This window comes from Perna viridis, chromosome 3, assembly GCF_037379345.1.
Source record: "Perna viridis isolate PV_CMFRI_1.1 ecotype Kerala chromosome 3, ASM3737934v1, whole genome shotgun sequence".
NCBI lineage: Eukaryota > Metazoa > Mollusca > Bivalvia > Mytilida > Mytilidae > Perna > Perna viridis.
Window position 1 is genome coordinate 18702230 of NC_142447.1, and position 19567 is coordinate 18721796.

Genomic DNA, 19567 nt, shown 5'->3' on the forward strand with positions numbered 1-19567 from the left:
TAGTAACTGAAAGTTGTATGATGTCACAAATGATGCAATATGAGCAAAAAAGGATAACTGTAGATTCTGTTTAGATTCTTCACTGAAAAAAAATGACGTTATGTGTAGCCACTTTGTAAGTTATGTCGAGGAGTTTCTATTATGAGTGATTTGATTTGATTTTGGATCCGGGTTAAATTAAAGTAACTCACAAGATGGCGCTGGACGATACCCGCTAAATATGAATGAGTGATGTCAGGGGTTTGAGGGAGTGAGGGTGGACTCAAAACCCTGACTCGGTAGGATGGTTAAACAGTGAGAATTGCAAGTCAACATTATGAAAAAAGTTTATCACTAATGCACTCGTATTAATTTTGAAAACTATTTTTTAAGAGAATAAAGCAAAAAGTTATTTTAGTCAATAGATATATGAAAGGGAAATCATGGGAACCAGGATTTTGACGATTGAAAAGGTACAGATAAAATTTCAAATATGAAAGGTAGATTTATACTCACTTTACTTTATAGTTCATGAAAGTTTTAAGTTGATAAAAAGTTACATTGTGATCTCTGATGTCATTTTTTTGCTCATTGACAATACAGAAATTTAAAATTCCCTGATAAATGTATGCATGTTCATGAAATGCTCATTACATAGTTAAGTTATTCAGAATAAATGAATAAAGTTTTCAATATTTTAGCAGATAAAATAACAATGTCTTATTTTGGAGAGATATTAATTCACACCAATGTACATTTGTACTATCACCTTGTTTGCTTCTTCAAAATTTCTTTTTGATGTAGGAACCTACAGCCACCTCAGAACAGAGACCAAGACGTCATGCCACCAGGATTAAACAGTGTCAGGGTAAAAGGAAACACTGTTTTCTGTTATGCCACGTTAGTACATATAGTTTATGAATTTTATTGCTGTTTTACAAATCTTTTCTATGGTCTTACTATAGTTTTTTTTTCTATCACAGAAGATTGAAAACTTGGAAGATATTATACTAAGGCAAAATTCTAATTAGAATTGGTAGATTTTTTGGTTATCTTCACTCAGATGTTTTTTTTTAGCTTTCATTTTAACTGCTGAAGTAAAAAACTCAACCCTGTGAAAATGATTTACAAATAATAGAATTCATATGCAAAGGGAGATAATCCAACTTAAGTTATTCTCATCTCTATACTATATAGCAGTTTTCTTGACTACACTTGCTTGTAACTCATATTTTATCATTATTCATTCAGGAGCAAAGGAATGTATGCCTACGAGGATATACACAATGGAATATTAGTGAAATACCTAAAAAAGTATTTACCTAAACAGATCAGTGTATTAGAAGTATTCACCAGTGTTCAGGAAGGTATGGAAGGAAATTACTTCCGAATATGTCATCTTGTTGTGCAGAAAAAAATGTATTATCTATTCTGAATCTTAACATAGCTTAAGAAGGTAGACCAATTTGTTTGTTTGTTGGGGTTTAACGTCCGAGCAGCAATATTTCAGCTATATTCAGACGATGAACATGAAATTGATGATAAAATGAACATGAAATGATGATGAAATGGAAAAGGGAAAGGACAATAGGGTCGACAAATTTTGATTGCCACTGGAAATAGGGAGAGGTGGGTAGGCTCGGGCAATTTAGCCTCCTGTGGCGGAGCCCTATTTTTCCTACCCTGGGAGAATACCACAGTAGGGTTCTTTAACGTGCGAGGAACGTGGCATCTTTCCCCAACACGGTGCACCACTATGGTTTGCGGTCAGGTTTTCTGTATTATAGCCTGACAACCCCAGCATTTAACACGCCAGGGGTACCCCATTCCACCACCTGGGGCACACATCCCAGTTGTTCTGAGCACTATTTAGTCGCCTTTTACGACAAGCTTAGCGCTGCTGCAGGCCTATTCTTTTAACACCCGGACATGCACGGGGCAAGAAGGTAGACCAAGGGTAAGGGACACAACTCTTGAAATCAGTGATATGTTTGTATCACATTCAATTTTACTAATGTCTATCAAGCTTTCATTTGAAACAGAATGAAATCAGTCCAAGTTACTTTGATGCTTACATGAGATTGATGTAAAATGCTGAATACAAACATTCCATTGATTTGTAAGAGTTGTGTCCCTTATCTTAAGTCTACCTCCTTAAGACTAGTAAGTTTTTATTTTGGCTATGGAAAACCTTTAGAAGCATTGTCTAAACCTCTGAAATTGGTTTCAACTATCGCGAAAAAAGTATAAAACATAAAATTTTAAAAAAAGGACTGATGACACAGTTGCTGTTTTTATATGTTTTTTCAGCCGCATTGAATACTTGTGGTAGCAGTCTTTATGAAAAATCAGACAGTGATTTATGCATGTAAAAAAACCATATAATTCACTTTATTTCTAATTTAGTAATGGTAACAGACTACAAAATCAGTCTTAGTTTGTCATTTGGGTCTTGCACATTTGAGATAAAAAAATTATATGTATTGTACATGAAATTGACACTTAACAAGAGTATCTGTTTTTTATTTGGTGTGATTTTTTTTTATTTTAGTTGGAGAAGAATGTTTATTTTTTGTTATCATACTGACATTTTTTAACAAAAAAGACTATTTTTACTTAAAAATATAGCATATGTAGACCGAAAAAGCATTGTTTGTTCTGTGGGTTTTTCTACAGCATCAATCACCTTACCTTTATGTTCTTTGTTGTGTATGTCTGTTTTCCATGTCTGGTCTTTTTCCCTGGATTACATTCTTTTGATTACCACTATAACCTTGGTTCCCTTGATTACTCGTACCGTAAGCGGTGTCTGAATTTTATATGGACTTGTACTTAATACTAGTAATATGTAATGAAAGAAAAGAATTGGGACAAAATTTCAGTGATTCAACACCCCATTGATTATATACTGATAAAACAAGCTTAGGTTACATGTATTTGTCCTGAAGAAGCAGTTTTATCAGCCTTCACTGACAGAAGCAAATTATTTAATCATTACAGATATTGGTAAAGAGTCACAGTATTACAACATACAGATTCCTGAAATCAAGTCTAACTTGTTACAGCCAAGACGATCTTTAGCTGACAGAATCTCTACGAAGGGACATACACAGGCTTATAACAAGAGAACACTTCTCTGGAACAATGCTCATGGTAAATTTTGTCTGAACTAAAATACTGGAAAGGAGCAATTATTTTTCATCAAATAACATGAGGGAGCAACTATTTTTTCATGTCTGATGTAAAAATACTGTACAGGAGTAATCATTATCATTTATCATTTAAGGAATAAAAGGAATTATTAGTTTCCATAATTTTAATTCTGTGAAAAAGCTCTAAAACTGTTCTGGTGGAGCTGACTCTGGCTCTACAAGAACTGTTCTATGAGAGCCCACTGTACAGGAACTGTTATTTTCAAGATTGAATCAAAAAACTATTATGTACTACCTTTAACAATAAATACAGGTAATTTATCATTATTATTTTTAATTCTAACAACCACTGCACATCAGATATCTAGCTATACAAGAACAGTTCTACAAAGACTATCTCCATGAGAACTGTTCTACTAAGACTATCTCTACTAGAACTGTTCTACTTAGACTATCTCTACTAGAACTGTTCTACTAAGACTATCTCTACTAGAACTGTTCTACTAAGACTATCTCTACTAGAACTGTTCTACTTAGACTATCTCTTCAAGAACAGTTCTACTAGAACCAGATCTACAAGAACTGTGTAAAAAGTGGACTCTATATGAGGACTCTTTTTGCTAGAGCTGGTTCTATGAGAACTGTCAAAAGAGTTTGCTCTGTGAGAACTGTCTATGAGAGCCAGCTCTACTGTAACAGTTTTTGAGCCAACTCTACAAGAGCAGTCTTTGCAAGAACTTTTAGAAGAGCTGGTTTTATAATTGTCCCAGAACTATTCTAAACCTGTTCTGACGGTTCTAGGACAATTTTGTCATAGGTTAGAACTGATCTCATCTAGATGCATGTTTTTGACCGACTTTGTTAAGTTCTAGAAGACATGACTATACCTTTTGACAAGCAAAATGGTGTGCAGGTCTTAACATGATTCTGCTGGACTTCACATTCAAAACATTTGTCTAAGTTAAGATGCACTACCAACCAGATTTCTGGTCAGATGGAAGTGAAAAATTTCCAGTCCAAATGCATTACGTTTAAGATTGCTTGTAATTGATAGTTTTATGAACCGTATGTTTCCATAAGGTTACCCACTGTGTTATTTTTTTGCAAATCAATCTGATTCTGGTAGAATTACATTTATTTATCTTTGAATTTTTTTCTACAGAAAAGCCTCCTAACAAAGAGATAGAGATTCCTAAATTGGATGCTAAAGTATTATTGGAGTTCCAGACTGAATTTTCCAACATGTTGACAATATTCTGTACTGTGGTTTCCATGTCTGGCAAGTCTTTACAGGATCATCTTGGATGTATTGGACATCTACCGAAGGTATAATATTACTACCAATGTAACAAGAATGTTGATCATTGTTGTCTACAATGTATGTAACATATATTATGATTGGCTAATGTCAATAACTTCAAATAGAGACAGGATGTACACAGGAGAAATGTAAAGATGAGTTTTATGTGAATGCTATAAATCTGAACATCTCTTAGAATGCATTTCTATTTTTCACAAAACTGGCCACCCCTATAAACTGGCCATTTCCTCTTGTCCCAGCGGTGCTGGTTTGGAGAAGTTTCACTGTATTATTAAACCATAAAAAATGATCTGGATTACAAGTGTATCTGATTATAAACTGTAAATTAGATTGAAAAAAATATTCTTTTTTTTTAACTTCTTAAAAACTGCTTTTAAAAAAGATACCTTCAGAATTAAATCATATGTGAATTATGTGTGTGTTCTATGCAACTAAATGATATGATTTGATAATGATTTTGAACAGCTTGTTGGCTATGTGGAAGTGGCTCTACATATCAAGGTGATTTCAGGCTTTCAGATGAAGGCTACTGTCAGTGTTCAAAACTCATTAAAATTTCTGGGTAGCAGTATATTTGCATGATTTCTGAACATTTTTTCATTTGCCAGACTTTTGAAATGGTACATCTACTTCATTAATGTATTAAAAGTCACATATGTATTGTACAAAAGTCACATGTATTACACAAAAGTCACATATGTGTGTTATACAAGTCAGATGTGTATATAAAAAAAGGCACATAGATATATAATTAAGTATGTTTGCATAAAACAATAGTCATAAAAGTATATAAAAATAGTCATGTATGTATAAAACAAAAACCATTTATGTATAAAACAAAGATCACACATGCATAAAACAAAAGTCCCACATGTTTAAACCGAAATTAATGCTAATGTGTTCTTTAGAAATAGTTCAAAAGTCGTGCAGATGGATTTGTTTTGATAAGAATGTTGTGCAAATGTAATGCTTCCAATTTGAGAAACTGTTCTTTGGGGTCTTTTTTTGTTATAATAAATATTGTGAGGTGGATATTTGAGTTCACATACAAGAGGATTCTCATGTTTGTGGTTCAGGAAAATTGACGATTTATTTATTTTGTAATGCTGTTTCTATAATAAGTTTGGTAAAAAAAAACAAGAAAGGGTTAAGTTTGTAAATATCATTTCCAAAAATCAAATATTTTTTTTTAATTTGTTATAGATATTGACCTAAAAATAAATGCCCAGTATGAGAACCACATGCATGGTTCATAATTGCAACTTTGAAGTTGTGGTTTTATCACTATCACTGTTCCTTGAAAAAAATATGAGGCACTAAGGGAAGACATGTTTTTGCCAAGGGGCTCAACTTCAGAAGCATCTTTAAGCAAAGTCTATATGTTTCTCACAATTTGCCAGAGTTTTGACAACCGACAATGTAAAAAATAAAGAAGTTCCATCCCCATGTAAGACGTGTCCTTTAGAAATAGGAAATTTTCAGTTTCAAATTGATAATTCATGTACTGTTTTACTAAATCTTTTTCAAACTTCAACACAGTGATGTGGAACATAAACAGATCAAGCTCAATCACCATAACCTACTTCCACTCAACAGTGGTATACTGGGATCACCTTTGTCTGTCCGACTGTCATTCCTTTCAAATTTTGTGGCAATTATCTCAGATCCCAATAAATTGATTGATTTCAAATTTAGTGTGTGGCTTCATTTAGACAGGACATATGTTGTAAGCAATTTTGAGTGCTATTCAGTACCAACTTCTGTTTCATGGGTCTTTGCCAATTTTCAGTGAACACAAATCTTTGCTCCCAGTGGATTGATTGGTCCCCAATTTGGTGTGTTGCTTAAAATATATGGGGCATACATTTTTAGTGATATTGGGTGCTGTCTTGTATGAGTGGAGGTTGGCACAACAACACCTGCAACTTCATGTACAGTGCATAGTACAGTATATTCCTTATTTGCATTTTATGAAATTGGGGGACATCTGTAATAAACTTTTTTGTTTCTTTTTGATTTGAGTTTGAACACTGATGTTTTGTAGTAGATGCTATAGTTTTGCAGTGTGAGCATTAATATATATATCAAGAAAGGATAACAAAATATGGATACCAATAATTTTGTAGTTATGTAATCTTCATTTTTGTATGGCTGATTCAAGTTAAATTCATTGTTGAAGAGGGGTGGCAATCTGAAAATCTGCCTTCGGAAGTTTCAGAATCCCTTAACTGGAAATAGATTTGAAAAGAACTACTACTTTTATATTTTTGAAATTTTATCAGCTTTAGTTTTGGAATTTTTAAAGTAGTATGTCCTAAAATCTAGCAGGAAAAGGCAAAACTAACTTGAATTTACCTAATCATTGAGTCAATATTTTCTTTAAAAAAATAATTATCTTACATCTATCTGTAATAAGAGTGGTAACTCATTGCTGAATCTCCATAAATCATAAATCTGCCTAAACTAAACACTTTATAAACAAAATCTGTAGAAACTCATACCTGTTTGCCTTTGAACAGTTCATCTGGAGATTCTCCTCTTACTGACAATGTCTCATATGGGAGATTTTTTTGTAAAAGGAAATTTTTATGTAAAAATTCAACTTTTTAGTATTTTTACTAAAAATGTAGTAATTTTGATAATGAAACATCTGACAAATTTTATATTTTTATGTGGGTAACATTAAATTTTTCATAATTTTGTGGGAGTCTCCCCACTAATATGGGAGGTTTAACCGGTATGAATACTGGTTACTTATCTAAATCAAGAATCATGTGTATATAAATGAATCTGTCCATACCTTGCTATTGAGAAAGATAACTCTCTTGGAAAGGGAAGTAAATCTTGTTTTCCCTGAGAAAAAAAATATTTCTGATGTGATAGTACTGTTATTTGTTGGTTAATGTTTTTATGGGTTTGTGATGTTTTATTGATTCTATAAAATATCAAAGAAATTTAAGGATGTGATAAGAATTTAGAATATTGTATCAGGTCTATATAGGTAATCTCCATTCTGTCAAGAAAATGTAATTTTTGAATAGAAACAAATTACAATGCTCAAATAATGGTACTTTCCCAGTATGTATTGTGAAATATTAATCAAATCTAATGAGTGAATCAGGTGATGTAAAACTAAGTGTTATTCTCTGTAAGAATCAGGCAGTCGGTAAATCATGATGAAAATATAACACAAGTTATTTCATGAAATCTTTTCCAAATTTTATCTGAAGTATAGAAATGGCATTCATTTTTTTTAATTGTTAGTAATTTGAAGTATAAATTATATAAAATGCGTTGCAATTTCATTGTCAAAGGGAGGTAACTCATCTTTCTCTTTAATTCTGCTGTAACTTTTCTGTAATCTTTCACACTGTTAAGGTGATCAAAATCCCAAATTGTCTTCAATAGACCAAGATCTATATATGTGCCTGCATTGTCTAATTCATGCTTATCCAAACATGATTTAATATTTTTTCTAGTGTTCCTTTTTATCATCCTGTCTTTTTTTGTATTTTTTTTCTTCACTGTGATAGTATTAGATTTCATGGTTGCTAAAATGAAGATATTGTTTAGGGGACAGTATCACTGGTATTAATTTTCACAGTTGTTGAAAAAATAAAATGTTTGTGGTTTTGAGAATGAAATACTTTTTTACCTTTTTACTTCCATAAAATTAGCTCCTATTAAACAATGAAATGTACTACTATTGTAGTTGTAACAGGGATCTTGAGTAAATAAATTCATGATATATCACATTCAATTTGTGTAATCAATCAAATATGACAAGCACATACAAATCTATTTTTTCTCTAAAGTTTGCCCCAAAGTAAAAAGTGCATCGCAAAAGTGAATAATCTACCAGTAAATCTGTTTTAGTGTGTATTTTTTATTGGTACTTCATTATCTTTTCAGACTATTTCAATCCATGGCAGTGTTAGTCAGGTCCACGATGATCCACCTAAAACTAAGATTGTCCTCCAAGATTTACAGAAATTAACAGTAGGTACATCTTAGAGAAATAACTCGGTAAAAATCAGCAAGAAGTTTTATTTTGTGACATTCTGATATCAAACTTAAAGCATCTTAATGATCAAAAGTTTTGTTGATGAATCAATTACATGTTCATTGAAATTATTCCCATGAAACATGAGGTATATATTTTGCTTTTTTTATCAATAACCAATTAAATAAAATTTCAAGAAATTTAAATGAGCCAAATAAATTGTAGAAAAGATTTTAGGTAATCCCTTAAACTGACAGTAACAGACTTAAGTGTATTTTAAGTAGCTGTCTTTCTAAGAATCATGCAAAATCTGAAAAAATGTGATACCCCCTAAAAAAGGCTGCATATTTTTATTTTTGTAATTAAGTTGTTTTATGGGTCTATACTATGAAATTTGTAATTATTCATTCAAATCTGCCTGCTCTTAGAAGATAAGAAAATCCAGTAGATTTTATTGTATTTGAGTGTCATTTACAGAGTTATCTCCCTTAATTTTGAAATGTACAGTGCATTCTATACAATTTTTATCTCCTAAGAGCATGATATGATAAACCACATGTTAATTTCTGTTTACTATGACATTTCAAACAAAATATCAAAAATAAAAATATGTAGACTTTTTACCCACGAATCACATTTTGCATGATCCTTAGCTTGAGTGCTACTTAAAACCAATATCTTTTGATTCTTCTAAAGTTAATGAAGATTCTTTATCACATATTTGGAAGTGATATGGACACTTTTTCCCTTTTAATAACACCGAAAATTGCAACTACATATCAGCCCTGGGTTGATCAGGGATAAAAATTAGCAGCTGCCCAGTAGCCCATGGCTACTAGATTTGGAGCTGGGCTACCAAACATTTGGGCAAAATTTAGTTGAACATATAGAAAATATTGAACAAAAATATGGACTGGGCTACCAGCTTTTATTTCCTAATTTTTACTTATGTTGATACTGGTTATTGACCCGTCATCAACAGCAGTATCATCCATATTAGTCCACGGTCAATGGACGTATCATTGGTAAAGAAAGAAACCTGATTATATATCAAATATAATTTGTTTATAAATGGAAAATATTCAAATGTATTTTAATTTTTGTGAAATTCTGGCCCTATGCGGGTCCAGGTGTCAAAAAAATAGGCCTGCAGCAGCGCTAAGCTTGTCATAAAAGGTGACTAAATAGTGCTCAGAACCCTGGCCGGGGGCTAGGGCACTCTGTTGTTTATATCCAAGTAATCTTAACCAGCAATTGGAAATGATCCTTCAATGACCTTATTAGTCAACTAAATTTTTTGTGATGATTCAAATATGTGACAAAAAGATCATTAAATTGACAAGTTCCATGTAGTCCCTTTCATCAACCCTCATCCCATATCAACCACAGGGCAGAGCTTTGAGCTTAATATGGAAGTCTTGTGTTGTCACATGGGCAAATATGGAAAATACAATGTAATAAAGAAGGGATAGGCAAAAATAGCTGTAAACAGAATTAGTCATCTACACTTAAACTAAACAGACCAACTACCTTGGTTAGTCTGCTGTTTGACTGGAGTGGAAATTTCATCAAACATGATGTGGTTTTTAGTGAAATTCAGCTATTTCAAATCTGGATTTTACTGTTACGATTTTTTTTAACTGCATATTTACTTTTGATTTATTTTGCCAATTTCCGCTTTGTTGATCTCGTAAAATCATCCCTGTTTCATCATAAAGTAATAATTAATGGTGAAAGGGAGATAACTCTAATTACCTTTCTGAAGATGCTGTCAAGTGGTTGTTCCTGTCTATGCTATGCTATAATCACTATTACAAATGCTTTTAAGACCATAATTATTTAATTTTTTTTTAGAATAACTTAGAAGTACAAGTATTTGTTGTGAATGTGAAGACTAAGGAGAGATTTGATGGACCTAAAGTCAGTTTAGGAAAACCTCTTGTTGGAATTCTTGATCTTTGGAAACCAAGGAGACAACCAATGGAGTGTAGTGACTCCATGCATTAAGTTTTCCATATAGAGGCTTGAATTAGTGACTATTGTAGCTAAGAACAAATTGAATTGAAAACTAGAAAACATACAGTTACAAAATGTATAGAAAAAGAGGGGAGTGTATTTTGAATGACTTTGCATCTTTGTTTACATGGTTGCTATGCTGCTAATATTTTGGTGGGAAACAATTTTTGGAGATTTGGTATATGAACATTAGATTTTAAATGAGACAAGGACTTTCCTTTCTGTATGAATGAAAAAAATACATTAAAAAAAGTTTTTTTGTGAAAAAGAAGATATTGCACAAGCATTTTAAGATTTCTTTTCAACAATTGTTTCATCAAGGTTTACCTTAATATGTATTAAGATCAAAGTCCATAAAAAGTGAAATATAATTAGAAAATTGAGCTAGAAACTTTGAAGACAAAACTTTTACAGACAGGTGTATGGTTTACCAAGGTTCAAAATACATTTAAATTGATATAAAGGGACTTTAATATGTCATTGTGGTGTATAAAGTTAATGTTTTTAGACCCCCTGCATTGAAAGCGGGTGATAGATGTATGTAGCAATCATGCTGTCAATTCGTCGCTTCATGGGGATGTATAAAGTTAATTTTTTTTTAGTTTCATTTTGTATCATTGATGAAGTGAATTGCAGTTCTAACTTCTTAGCTCACCTGGCCAAAGGCCAAGTGAACTTTTGCCATCACATGGCGTCAGTCGTTGTCGTCGTGGACAAATTTGAAAAAAATCTTCTCCTCTGAAACTACTGGACTGACAGGATTTAAACTTGGCATGATTGTTCCTTAGAGTGTTCTGCACACAATGACTGTTGGGATTTTTGATCCATGATAAAATATGGCTGATGTTACTAAAAATAGAACATTAGGGTCAGATTGCAGTTTTTTGCAAATAACTCAAAAACCGGTGTCATTAGCAAATTTCTGGCATGGGTAATATTGTTCAGCATCATGAGACAGACCTATGCCAAAATTTTCAAAATGATTGGTCAACTGATGTAGGAGTTACGGCCCCCAAATCAGTTTTTTTTTGCACATTTCACATGTGCAACTTTGAAAATCTTCTTCTCAAAATCCATTGCACAGAATTCAATGAAAGTTGGCATTTATGTTTCTTAGGGTATCCACATAAATTGACAGTTGGGATTGTTGATTCATGAAAAAACATGGCCACCATTACTAAAAATAGAATGTAGGGGTCAGATGGCAGTTTTTTGCAAATAACTCAAAAACCATTGCCTTTACCAAATTTCTGGCTTGGATAAAATTGTTAAACATCATGAGGAGGACCTATGCTGAAATTTTCAAAACCATTCATTGACTAATGTAGGAGTTACGACCCCTGAAACAGTTTTTTTTTTTTTTTTCACATGTACTTTCAAAATCTTCTCGAAAACCATTTAAGATCATTGAATGAAAATCAGCATAATAGTTCTTTCGTGTATTGTGCTCAAAATGACTGTTTTTAATCCATGAATAGATATGGCTGCCTATACTAAAAATGGAACTTAGGGGTCATAAGACAGATTTTTAAAAAAACATTCAAAAATTGTTGCCTTTAGCAAAATTCTGATTCAGGTCATGAAAATGTTATGAAAAGCATTTCTTGCATTTTACAATTTAGTTGATTTTAACTTAGCCTGTCTCATTCCTAAAGTTTTCCAAATAAGCAAATGGTTAACCAGGTGAGCGATTCAGGCTCTCTTGAGCCTCTAGTTTTAAATCATAATACTTGAATTTTATCTTATAAGTAATTTATAGTTTGTTGATTTTTAAGTATATGTTTTATGGTTTCTTATTCATTACATCAATTTGATACAAGCCTTGATCTTTACTTCAATCTACTACCGGTAATACACTTCTTTTTTTATAAAGCTGATGGCTTCATATTAAGAACTTTTGTCTATTGAAAAATAACATAAATTTTCCATGTGCATATTTTGTTTATTGCACTTTGCGCAATATGCACATGGAAAATTTGTTATTTTTCAATAGACAAAATTTTTATCATAGCCAATTCTTATAAATTAATTTTAAAACATAGTTTATCTTTAAACATGAGAAAAATAGCTCTGATTTTAACTGAAAAGGAGCGTGTCAATATTTTTTTATCCATTGAGATATAACAAAATTATTTTAACCAATCAGATTACAGTATTTATCTCAAATTAATTTATATACTTTTAAAATGTTTTAAAGATTACTTTTAGTTTTTAACTCAGATTTTATAGGTTAGGTTGTATGACACTGTGGAATTGATTATGTTAAAAAGAGGTATATATGCAATTGTTTATTGCATATTTGTTATATTTGTAATTATAGATTTTTTATTTACATATCATTTGCATATAGATCTTCATGATGTATTTTTGGTGATTTGAACATCTTTCATTCTAAAAAAAATTATGGACCCAGTATTTTCATTACAAGTCAACACTTTTTCGCCTGGAATGGGGGAGGTAGTGGGTTCAATTCCTGGCTGAATCGCACCAAAGATTTAAAAATTGTTAGTCACTGGTTCCCTGCCAAGCATGTGGTATGTAGACAGTAAAGTGACAACTGGTTTACTCAGAGTCAGAATATTTTATTTGAGTGGGTGGTGGGGCATGCCTACTTGTGGGCTGTTTCGTCTGTCAGATCTGGCTCAATGTGTTGGACTAGTACAAAGAGGGACTGTACTGTTTGATTGGGCAAATGTATTAAATATCACCAATAGGACCTTAATTAAATCAAAATCAGTCAATCAATCAATCAGTGATAAGAGAATATTGATTATCATGATACCAATGAAAAGAACAAAATGTGTTTTTTTTTTTAAAGAAAGAATTACAAGCATCATTTCTCTTTTTTGAGAAATGGATATTCCTCTTTTTAGCCATTAACTCCAATCAGTCGATCAATTAATAACATTTAGACCATATGAGTTCAAGATCAGCTTTATATTTTTTCCATTCTTTGTTACACATCTTATCGTAAAATGAGGATTTAAACATCTAAACAACAAAAGAAACATACAATAAAGGAAGGAGAATAATCAGATCAAGCACAAGCAAAATTCTCTTCAGGGAGCAACCATTTGTATTTTTATGAGGGAGGAGGGGGGTAGGTTCAAATTTAAAATGAAAAGGCAGGACGATGATGTATGGTTAAAACAAAAACATGGATGAACAATTAGGTTAATCCTGATTAGAGTAAAAAAAAAAAAGATAATACTGTAGAAAATCCAGGACACAAAATTTGATCTAAGTCCCCACCAAAGGAATTCAGATGGTTCTTCCAGTATATCTGAATCATGTCCAATGTTATACAAAACTGTTTGTGTGATTATAATGCGATTATAGCTTGAACGCCATGGTTGCATAGTTACATCAGATAAAACCAGGAAGTAATAAACAAAGTAGTAATCTCGTTGTTATGGTATTGTTAAACAACAATAGATTTATGTATTGGTGTTGTAAATTGAAAGGAAATACTTTAGAAAAAAAATTTGTGAATTAAGGAATGTTGTTCTTCAGGGGTTGCAGTAGAGTTGTCATTCTTTCAGATATAGTTTAAAACTTCAGGGAAGTATGTAAGAGAACACATTGTACACTATGATAGAAAATGGTTCATTTTTGTATCTTCATCACTGGGGGGCCATAGAGGGACACTTAATTGTATAAAATTTCAAGTTCTTAATAGTGTTAATGCATGTCATGAACATCTCGTCCATACTCTTGAAGTGCAAGGGGTTATCAATTAAATGTCCCCTTTTACAACCTTATGTCCTTTCGCATGCTCAATCATATTTCAATGAAATTTGCAGTTTTTCATGATGTACAGGGCCATAGCACATAATACCTTTTAACCCAACCACACAAAAGAAGAGACTCCTACAAAATTATTGAATAAAAATTAGAATCTCCCACATAAAAATGTAAGATTTGAGGATGGTTAAAATGATTATATTTTCTGTGAAAAATACTAAATAACTGAATTTTTACATAAAAAAAATGTTTTTATGCAAAAAATTCTACCACGAGACAGGGTCATTATTGTAAATTTTGCAAATGAACTGTCCCAAAGGTTAACTGGTATGATCAATTGGAACACCAGTGTTAATTTGCTGTATTCCTTAATGCTCATAGTGTCTGTTAAGGATGCTCTATTCTTTCTGTGTCTGTTACCTTTACAGAGATAATGCCTATAGTTTCCAGAATGGAGATAATTTTACATCCCTCTTGAACTACCTGAATATTGCATTTATCTCATCCTAATTGATTTGAATTGTTGTATAACCAGTGATTTCATGACAATTTTTTTTATAATTTTTGCTGCTTAGGCCAAACAAAATATTATTTTGGTTTTTTGTTTCATGTCAGAATAAAGTAGGGTAGGTAGGTAGGGATTTTGTTTTTTTTCCAAAATATTTTTACATTAATGTAATCTGAAGTTTGATAGTGCTTAAACAAAAAATGCCCATAAAAATGTTAGGGTAGGCATTTTTGAGAGAAAAAATTAGGGACACTAGGGAAACAGGAATCACAGATATTTCTTCTTTTTGGCCTTACAGTACATCATTCATACTTAAGGATGTTTGCTGCTCTATTTTAGAATAACAAGGATTTCAAAGGGATGTGAAATCTTTTAAGATATTGCATGCTAGAAAAAAAAATTGATGGGTCATTGTGCTCATTTTTGAGATGTAAGCATTTGAAAGTTTTGGAGGAAAAGGATTTCTCTTGATTTTCCACAGGTTTGTCTTAGTAGGTTTTATCTATGAAAAACCCTGGAGAAGTAACAAGGATTTCATAAAAAAAAATCTCATATAATGTTGCAAGATGTTTTCAATGAAATTGTGAAAAGAAAAGTGGGGTTACTGGGCAAAAAATGCAATGAAATAGATAAAACTAGAGGAGTTCGAAAACCTGATGAAAATGGCTGAACAAGAGTAGTAAACATCCTTAACTGAACAATTTTTTTAGTAATCACAATGTTTCAATGTATCTGGGTTCTACCTCAACATGCTGTCTCTTTTCACTGTGAAACCTGTCTAAACAGAACACACCGGAAAGACTTACCTGTCTATAGGTTAGAATGAAACTTGTATAATGAGACTGCCAAGATTTCTTTGATTTGGACAGGTTAAGGAGGTAGACCTAGGATAAGGGACACAAATCTTACAAATCAATGGAACGTTTGTATTCAGCATCTTACACCAATGTCATGTAAGCATCAACGTAACAGACTGATTTCATTCTGCTTCAAATGAAAGCTTGATAGACTTTGTGAAATTGAATATGATACAAGCAGTTTCAAGAGTTATGTTCCTTACCCTTGGTCTATCTCCTTATATGAGGGTTTGGTTTAGGCAGGTTTAATAATGGTTTGGTTTAGACAGGTTTAATAATGGTTTTGTTTAGACAGGTTTCACTAATTAAATGTTTGAATAAAACATTCATATTTATTTTTTAATGATTCAGTGTACATATTTTTTGGTTAACTCAGTTTCATGTAAAATAGTATTATTTTGTTTTTTCATTGTTGTCAGCATTTATACAGCAATTCAATATTTTAATCACACTTTTTTCTAGTCTTTAGCATCATTATTATTGCATTTAAGAAAATGATGTTGTAGTTGCTTCATTTCATCTTGATCTCACCTTTGTGCATTAGCATTACCATTGCATTTTTTCTTAAAAGTCTGATGCTGCTTGATGTCACCACTTATTTTACAATTATAGGTGCCATTGAGGGAATGCCATCACCTTGTCTAGTTATCCGTAAATTTTTCACATTTTCGTAACTACATGAACATTCCTTGACCAATTTTAAGCAAACTTGGCAGAAGTTATGTATGCGAGAGATTCTAAAAATGTCCACTTCTAGTTCCATTTGATCAAACAAGATGACCGTCGGAGACTATCTAAGCTTCTACTTGGCCAATTTTCTAAGATCAACTTCTCTGAAACCAAAGGTGCCACAGTTTTGAAACTTTATATTAGGTTTTATGACCTTAATTTCCTCTACAAATGATAATTTTTTGTGTGTGTCTTAGGGGGCTCAGCGGATGGCTGCTGCCACTCGTTATTGCCATTGAAACCCTATTTGTAAACACGTTCGCTTTTACTTTCCAGTGGTGAGCAAATTTAACGTGATAAAATTTTGGTTCCTCTTGATTAAACAAGATGGTCGCCAGTGGCTATCTTATCATGTGATTAGCCAATTTTATAAAGATCAACTTCTATGAAAGCACAGGTAACAATATTTTGAAACCAAATAGGTTTGATGACTTTAATGCCCTCTACAAATGTTTCACTGTGTGTCTCAAGTGGCTCTGTGGGTGGCTGCATACACTCAAAGTTACCATTAAAACCCTGTGTGTAAACACATTTTGGCCGATATTTCTCTTTGATATTTCTGCCTTTACTTTGTTCTGGTGGTTGAGTGGATGGCAGAATAATGTAAGTATAGAGTTTCATCCAGTTTCAGTTATCAAAGGATATGACCACATGGTATCACATACTCTAGGTGAGCAATTTAGGCTCTAAATTCTAAAGTTTCTAAAAAATTAATGTCGTTTCATCTCACCTTTCATCTTCAATACAAGATGATCTTTTTCTCAATTGCTGTTTTCCCCTTAAAATTGTAAGGTTTAGATTCAATTAAAAAATTAAAAGACCACCACTTTTAAGTTGAAGTTGCTATAACTAATATACATACATGTGTACGCACTGCAACAGTATTAATTTTCGCTATTTTTTCGGTGGACTGAAAAGCGCGAAAAATAGTACCCGCGAAATTGATTTTTAACACCATGGAAAGCTTATATTCTTTTGAAACCGCGAAAATTGATACATACCCGCAAATATGTTCACTGGACAGAATCCGCTAAAATTAGCAACCACGGAAGTTAATACCTTGACAGTATTTTCTGTATGGGTTAGATTCATGTTTTGATCAAGTCATATTTTCATTTTATCCGACCATTTATTGTGTTAGTCGAACAAAAGGTTTGGGATTATATGTTTTTTTCCTAACTATATAACTGATTTATATGCTTTTAAAGTGTGTAATAACTAATGTTGTGAAAGTATTTAACTTACTACATGTATATATAGCAGTACAAACAGTTTGAGTCCATTATCATAAATATTTGTGGGAAATAGCATAAAAACTTCAGTTTTTCATTATTGTTACATACAGTATACCTGTGATAAAACATCATAATAGAATCCGAAATTGGGAATTGTTAGTTTTGTTCTTGCATTAAACTCCAGGGTGGATCCATAAATTTTGAAAGAGGGAAGGGGTTCCAGGCTATTTTTGCCCATAATAATCCTTATTTGGCATGATATTAAGAAATTTTTTCACCAAAAAGTTGGTTTCGAACCTGGAACCCCCTGGATTTGCGGCTGAAACATGTAAAATCCCTGTACATGCATAATATACAGTTTTATTATGTATGTATCTCATTAAATTGATAAGGTGAACAGTTATTAAATGTTAAGAAGGAAGTGCACTGGTTTACCCAACCCAACACGCCCACGTGCATCATACGTTTTGGTTGATATTTTTCTGCTTTTGTCTGGTCTGTGATGAATAAAATATTTATGTAAAGTAAACTAACGTTTTATGTTCACATATATATTAATAAGTAAAACCTGTCTAACCCGAGCACAATTTAGACGAAGATACTTGATCATTTAAGGAGGCAGATCTAGGGTAAGGGACACAACTCTTGGAAATCATTGGAACGTTTGTATTTAGCATTTTACATTATCTTATGTAAGCATCAATTCAACTTGGACTGATTTCATATAGAATCGAATGAAAACTTGATATGTTTTGGTGAAATTAAATATAATACAAACATATCACTGATTAAAGAGTTATGTCCCTTACCCTAGGTGTACACCTCCTTAAAACAGATGTTCGGTTTTCATAGGTTCAGAACGTATTGCAACTAATACGGGTAGACTTCAAAAGATGTTTGGTTTACACAGGATACCAATTTATCAAGGGTGGGTTAGATTGGTTTCACTGTATATGTAATTCTTAAGTTTTATAAAAATCTTTCTGAGAACAGTTATTTGTATGGTACTGATCATTCGTGAAGTGAGCGGCTGTACGGTTTTCTAAACGGAACCCTTTATAAGCTGGAACCTATTTCTTTTCTTTCGATTGAAAGTTGTTACTTATATGGTCTCATTACAAGACAGAAAAATTGAATTTGTGAATTGCAAATTTAAGTATAACGTAATAGATTTTAAGAGTCATAAAAAATGTTTACTTTCCAAACTTTTAATCGGAATTTATTGCTTCATTGAGAATTTATGATATGTTTATACAAAACGCACGCTTAGTAGTTTTAGGAAAGCAATGACTTATTTGATATATGATGAATTGAAAATTGTCCCGTCATGGCTGGGTAAAAAAGCTTTGTAGCACTTTAAACTTAAAATCTATCAGCGAGGAAAATTAAATCATAAGTATCGTTTTCAATTTTTGAATCGCGAACCATTTTGGGACAGTTTACGCTCGTTCATACACCGCTTCGCGATTCATGTAAACTGCCCCGAAGTTGGTTATGTCAGTAAAACTTGGTAAAAAATTAGAGTCGTTATTAAAATTTTGTCCCTTCATCAATGGAATTATTTGAATTGTGGACTGCGGACCGATCTACGTAAATGTCGTCATAGTGCCAAGTTAGTATATGGAAAGTAACCTATCTTGCCTAGAAGAGAGATACACGATCAAATCACATTTGTTTTTAGCCAATAAAATGCATTTTCAGGCCTGAATAGAATAATTTTCCAATAACAAATCAATTTTGTATGTATTATTTTGGTTATTTTATGTTTTTTGTTGTGTGTGTCTGTTTTTCATGTCTTTTCTTTGTCCTTGGATTATATTTTTTTTTATTTCCGCTAAAATCTTGGTTCCCTTGATAACTTTTTTTCAGATTGACTGAATTGAATTATGTGCTCTAACTACAAGACAAAATTTGGGATTGAAAGATATGTGACTAATGTGGCCCAATAACAAGACAGGAACCTTTGTCAACAATATTTACTTTTTTAAACTCTAATAGAAATTTATTGCTTCACTGATGATTT

The 19567-nt window shown here is 32.2% G+C and overlaps 1 protein-coding gene across 3 annotated transcripts in view; it reads left to right on the forward strand.

Moving 5' to 3' along the window:
- Window positions 1–18073, forward strand: part of LOC148621306 (mucosa-associated lymphoid tissue lymphoma translocation protein 1-like) — a 31711-nt gene extending 13638 nt beyond the window's left edge. For 2 of the 3 annotated variants that reach the window (XM_088575479.1, XM_088575481.1), the window contains exons 13-19: window positions 784–879; window positions 1231–1346; window positions 2980–3132; window positions 4294–4457; window positions 4918–4953; window positions 8365–8451; window positions 10310–18073. In XM_088575479.1, coding sequence (XP_088431605.1) covers window positions 784–879; window positions 1231–1346; window positions 2980–3132; window positions 4294–4457; window positions 4918–4953; window positions 8365–8451; window positions 10310–10462 — 805 coding nt within the window. In that variant the 3' untranslated portion in view covers window positions 10463–18073. The remainder of the gene's footprint in view (window positions 1–783; window positions 880–1230; window positions 1347–2979; window positions 3133–4293; window positions 4458–4917; window positions 4954–8364; window positions 8452–10309) is intronic. The other variant, XM_088575480.1, reaches the window with a different exon arrangement.
- The last annotated feature ends 1494 nt before the right edge of the window (window positions 18074–19567 follow it).